The 5,839-nt window shown below is 45.6% G+C and overlaps 1 protein-coding gene across 3 annotated transcripts; it reads right to left on the reverse strand.

The window, feature by feature from the left end:
* Window positions 1–376: 376 nt before the first annotated feature.
* On the reverse strand, window positions 377–5,368 carry AEN (apoptosis enhancing nuclease). Of its 3 annotated transcripts, none has more exons than XM_069956671.1 (4): window positions 5,222–5,368; window positions 1,933–2,577; window positions 1,494–1,694; window positions 377–662 (listed from the first exon to the last, which is right to left on the reverse strand). In XM_069956671.1, the coding sequence occupies exons 2-4, from the start codon at window positions 2,563–2,565 to the stop codon at window positions 459–461; spliced, it is 1,038 nt and encodes a 345-aa protein (XP_069812772.1). In that variant the 5' UTR covers window positions 2,566–2,577; window positions 5,222–5,368; the 3' UTR covers window positions 377–458. The 3 variants fall into 3 exon arrangements, with proteins under 3 accessions (XP_069812772.1, XP_069812771.1, XP_069812773.1); XM_069956670.1 differs by lacking the exon at window positions 5,222–5,368 and adding an exon at window positions 5,069–5,204; XM_069956672.1 differs by lacking the exon at window positions 5,222–5,368 and adding an exon at window positions 4,217–4,472.
* Between the last annotated feature and the right edge of the window lie 471 nt (window positions 5,369–5,839).

Below are 5,839 nucleotides of genomic sequence, written 5' to 3' on the forward strand. Positions count from 1 at the left end.
CCCGGTTTCCCAGGACTGGATCCAGCTTTTCCAGGCACCTGGATTGGAGCGGCATTGACTTCAAAAGCAGCAGATTTCTGAGCTAACAAAGCGATTTGCTTCCTTCCTACTGTAAATTCACTCATCTCTACTTGTATTCCAAGTAATATAACAATTCTGAATCTCTGCTGTCGCTGTTAATCCTCCTAGAAATTTATTAACAAATTGACAACTGTGTGGAATTATTCCTCTGTTCAAAAGGGTGTGTCCTGACACAGTCAGCGCTGGCTAGATACGGTCAGTGTGGGAACACAGCCCTAACCAGTACCTCCCACTTGTCAATTTATTCATACACTTTTAGTAGAAACAGCCTTATTCAGAGTGTCATTTGTCATTTCCTCATAAAGATTATTGTTTACTTAAACAGACACATCAAGTGAAGCACCAGGTCGTAGATCCAGTCCAATAACCAAGTCCATTCATTTACAGTCTACATTTAGATCAGACGGCCAGTACTTGTCATCCATGTACTGGTTATCTGTAGCGGCGTCTTCATCCGTGTTACTGCAGTCACTCAGCTGGGAGATGTTCAAGAGATCTTGTTCTACCTGTTCCTCCACCAGCTTATAAAGCTCCATGCATGTCTGAGCGTCTTCAACTGATGAGTGTCCCTTCACACCAACCTGAATGAGGTATAAAATGTTATAGTTTTCATTATAAATTATAGGAGATACAAATAAACCACATACCATGTCGAAGATTTACAACAGGCTGAAGATGGCATACATTACAAGAGAATATATAGCCCTAGTCTGACCTGAAATGTCAGATGACTAAAGTGAAGTCACTTCACAATTTTAGTAACCACTGTGCCCATTATTTCAGATCAGTCATATATATCGAAAGGGGAATAAACTGTAAAACCAGGCACAGTTGTTAATAAAAGTATGGGGGAGCTTAAAACACTTGATCTGCTGAGGTGCCAAGGGTTGCATCTCCACCAAGGTAATATTGAAGGTGCATCAATATCTGATTTAAAGTGAAGGTACTTTCACTTTAAATGTATTGCATCAGAATAGAATGGCACCAGGAAGTTGGTGCCGCAGTCCTTTTTTTGAAGCACGGCCTAGTTCCCGCGCACGGTGCTGGTCTATTACCAAGCACCGGCCCAGGCTGAAACAATGCAGACGGGCCGGCCTGCCCCCAGTGTGACGCGGCTCCATAAGAACCAATGGAGCAGTGTCATACAGGGGAGGGGGTTTCCTCCCACTGGGGGCGGGCCAGGCCGCCTGCATTGTTTTAGCCTGGGCCGGCGCTCGGTAATAGACTCATGTCTACGTGACTAGTGGTAAGGTAGACTACATTTTCCAAAATAAAACCTAAGTAAGCTATGATGTGTCCCAACGGTAAATAATATAGGAGAACATTCTTTAGTTACAGTTCTTTTTTTCCTTTTCCTCATAAATTTAGACTTGTATAAAGCTCAGGACAAAAATACAAATGACTTTATTTACCTGTATCCTTTTCTGAAGGATATTCAATGCTAGGGTTTTCAAAGAAGCTATTTGGCTGGTTGGAAGTCCTGCCATCTGGTTAAGGAAAGGAATTTGACTGGTATCTCTAGTTTGGTCCAAGGGATGAAAATACTTTAAAACTCTGAAATCATGATGTAACGCATGTCCGATCACCCTCTTACCCTTGAGAAGCGTCAGGATCTAGGAGAGACAAAGGAGACAAAAGCGTTAGTGCATAACGCTATGGGTTATGATATACCAGTAGACTATGCTTCACTTTCTGTGTCACCTTCATCACTTCCACCTCAGGAGCTGCGGGCTTCTCGGCTATTGGCTATTTGGATTTACCTAAAGAGTCTAAGCAATGACTTCATTTGGGGCAGAAATGTATTGATCATGGATCATATATATGGCATTTATTTCAGAACTAACAATTTACCTCTTTCTGAGCCTTCTTGAATGAAATTGCGTTTTTCAGATGTTTCCTACTAATGCCGCTCCACCGTGTCCTGTAGTCCGTTACTGCTAGCTCTGGTTTAATATATTTATCATAAATAAGTTCTCCCCGATAGTTGACCACACTGCAGCGGGCCAACTCACTGATCTTCCCACCAGGCCCAGTACCAACCATTTCACAATCAATAGCAACACATTTCCCTGGTTTTAGCCAAGATGTTGGTGAAGAGGCTCTACTAGACGAACAGCTGCCCGCCATGGATAGGCCACTATCGTAGTCACATGCCGCAGGGTACACAGAGGACACTGGAGCTTTTGCTGGCAAAGCACCCAATGCAGCCGTGATCTCATCTAGTGTTTCAGCCTGGATATCTTCAGCGCCCTGTGGACAACGAGAGACACCACGGCCATCAGGGATGGGGCAAAAGCGTCCCTTAGATTTGCTTATGCCCAGCAGGCCACGTTCCTGTAGAAAGGCTTTGCGTAACAAGAAGCGCTGATGCTTTCTGCTCTTCCTGCCACGTCCATCTTTAGGCTCAAGCCCAGGTATATCTCTATGAGGAGCTTTCATGTAGTGACCGGACTGGAATAGGCCAGAGGTAGAAATACTTTCCATTTTGTAGAAAGGCTAAAGAAAAAGAAAAAATATATATTATAAGAAACACTAGTGCAAGGTCAGACAAAGAATGGCTAAATCACAGGTCAGACTGCTCAGTACTGGTCTGGGAACTTCTGAAGGTGGGATTACAGTTCCAGTATATAGTGTATAGGAGACAGCACATCCACACTCCGGCTGAGCAAAGAGAAATGCAGCAGATTTTATGTTGTGTTCTACCATTTAGTTATGTTAAAGGGGTATTCCAACATAAAAATAACCTGTCCACTATTGGCAGGATGGGGACAAATAAGAGATAGAGGGAGGTCCGACCTTCGTACCCCCCAATGATCTCCGTGGCTGGTTTAGTTTGAATAGAGCTGCAGGTACGACATGTGACCCGTAGCTCTATTGATTCCTATGAGCCGCCGGAAAAAGCAGAGTAACTTGTCCCCATACCTGTGGATAGGGGACAAGTTAGTTTTATGTTGTAATACCCCTTTAATACCTGCACCAGGTCTGATACATATGAATGGACACTAAAGGCATTTTCCAGCCAAAATAGAGAGATGAGCTATCCACGGGACAGCTGTTCACATTACACAGTGAATGAGCTGGTAGCAGTGTAGCGGAAGCAAATTGCAACTGCAAATCACCTCCCATTTAAGTGAACAGGAGCCCTATCGCAGTAACAGGTCTCCACAACTATACAGTGAATGGAGCCAAACTGATTTTGTGTTCACTGTGTAGTGCGGGCGCAGAGGAGCCCTTCTGTAGTTAGCTCATCAGTCTATTTTGTCCAGAAAACACCTTTAAGAGAATGCTTTCAAGTCAGAAATGATAATCTGTAAGCATCCTCAATTACTAGAATGGAGTAGGAGTGCTAAGCTCTGCTATATTCTATTAGCCACACACTATTCTAAGAAGGCCCAGCACTCAGCCAAAGGTTTCTAGGAATCACGAGGGGCCAGCACCCGACCTATCAATCACTTCTCTGTGACCCAACCAGGGGCTAAAATGTGACAATGCTTTCTCAAATGACAGATGCTGATGTCGCCTTTTTTCCAAAATTAGAGGGGGCCATCCCAGCTGGACTCACTGTCTAGTTACCAGTTATCATGGGGGCTCCTAAACCTTAAGGGTAAATTCCCTCCGCAGGAGTTCCAAGCTGCGAGTATTCCCGCACAAGATTCAGCTGTGATAATGATTCCACTAGGTTTAGTGCGTTTTTGCACGTTTGGTTAGTGCGGATTAGCCCGTGTGAATTTACCCTTAGGGTAAATTCACACGGGCGTCTCGCACAAGAAATCCGCAGCTAATCCGCAATACACATATTATTCTTATTATTAATACATGTATTGCGGATTAGCTGCGGATTTCTTGTGCGAGACGCCCGTGTGAATTTACCCTTAGGCAGCTAACCCGCACTAACCCTAATGGAATCATTATCACAGCTGAATCTTGTGCGGGAATACTCGCAGCTTGAAACTCCTGCAGATTCGCCCGTGTGAATTTACCCTTAAAATAAAGTCATGTTAACGTGTTAAGGATTGTGCCAGAATCCAATGTCATTTGGCTATGTTCAGACTGCGACTTACAGGGATATTCCAATTTATTTAAAAACAAGTGTCAGCCTGTACGGAGTGTAACAGAACAAATAACCTATACTCACCCAGACCAATCCAGTCTGCCAAGGTCCTTCTCATGATGATGTTCTCTCTCTACTCAGACAACTATGATTCAAATCTACTGCGTTTGGAAAATCATCCATCCGCAGAGCAAGGAGAGCATGACATCATGGGATCAGGGTGGACACAAGCGTTGGAGTGGGTGAGGGGAGTGCTTCTACAGTCCTAGCAGGATGTCAATATCCCTTTAAATCCCAGCATATAGTTGTATAACAGACATCAATAAGCTTTGTGTTTGTGTGCGCGCATCTAAGTAAGGCTGGGTTCACACTGACTAATAGTCTATATGCACCATATGCAGTTCAGGTTAAAAGGGGTACTCTAGACTGGGGGGCTTTACCAGGAAGTAGCTGGGCAGCGCGGACTGGAGAGATCCAGGACGTGTCGCTAGAATCGGGGCGGTAAGGGGACATCATTCCCCTCATTCCCTTCCTCCCCGGCCATAGGCAAAAAAGCCCCCCACCCAGAGTACCCCTTTAAAATGATGGGAAATTGGATCATTCTGGCAAAAATGTAACCCATAATTTAATACCTTTTAGAGTATATGATGTCATGATTTCACAATGATGTCATTTATTTTTAGGGTAATTTTTTTTCCTGCCACAAAATAAGTTTCCCATTGAATAATAATAGGATGACAGACATGATAGGTTACATGCAGAATACAGATGGCACATAGATTGCAGCACAGAATAGGTGTCAAAATCCACACAAACCGCTCAGTGTGAATGTGCCATACAATGAGGGAAAGCCTCTGGCCTAATTACCTAAGCACAGCAGCCCAGGTCAGATGAACAGAGTATACAGTATATACTGCTACCAAGTATACAGCATACCCCCATCACCATGCTGTCTCCCTGTATAAGATGTGTAACGTCCTTCGGTATTTCCTCTACCCATATGTGAGACTACAGCGAGTGACAGCTGATCGGTAGCTGCCAGCGATCCCCGGGAGCCCTAACACTAACGTCAGCCGCCTGTATACTCACCCGCCCGCAGACAGCACAGTCCCCGGTAAGATGTCTCCCTTCTCCACGTGTTACAGTACCGGCTTCTGCCTGCGCTCATGTCCGGGCATGTTCCTGGAGTGAGCGCTTCTCATTGGCCATTTCCCAGAGCTCCTGCCCCCAAAGGCTTTCCTGATTGGCTAAGAATGACATCAGTACTGTATGAATCCTTGAGGGTGATGTCGGCAGGAGGGGCGGGGTTTCTTCCAGAAGGGGCGGGGTTGTGTTGAACTTACAAGCAGGAAGCAATGAGCTACTGCACAATTCACTTGTGTCTACAGTAACTTGGGGGGGATATAGGGGAGAGGGATGGTGTGTGTGTGGGGTCTGTATACAGGGGGAGAGGACTGGTGTGTGGGGTCTGTATACAGGGGGAGAGGACTGGTGTGGGGGGTCTGTATACAGGGGAGAGGGATGGTGTGTGTGGGGGGTCTGTATACAGGGGAGAGGACTGGTGTGTGTGGGGTCTGTATACAGGGGGAGAGGACTGGTGTGTGGGGTCTGTATACAGGGGGAGAGGGATGGTGTGTGTGGAGTCTGTATACAGGGGGAGAGGACTGGTGTGTGGGGGGGGTCTGTATACAGTGGAGAGGACTGGTG

Source organism: Dendropsophus ebraccatus, chromosome 1 (genome assembly GCF_027789765.1).
Source record: "Dendropsophus ebraccatus isolate aDenEbr1 chromosome 1, aDenEbr1.pat, whole genome shotgun sequence".
Lineage (NCBI taxonomy): Eukaryota > Metazoa > Chordata > Amphibia > Anura > Hylidae > Dendropsophus > Dendropsophus ebraccatus.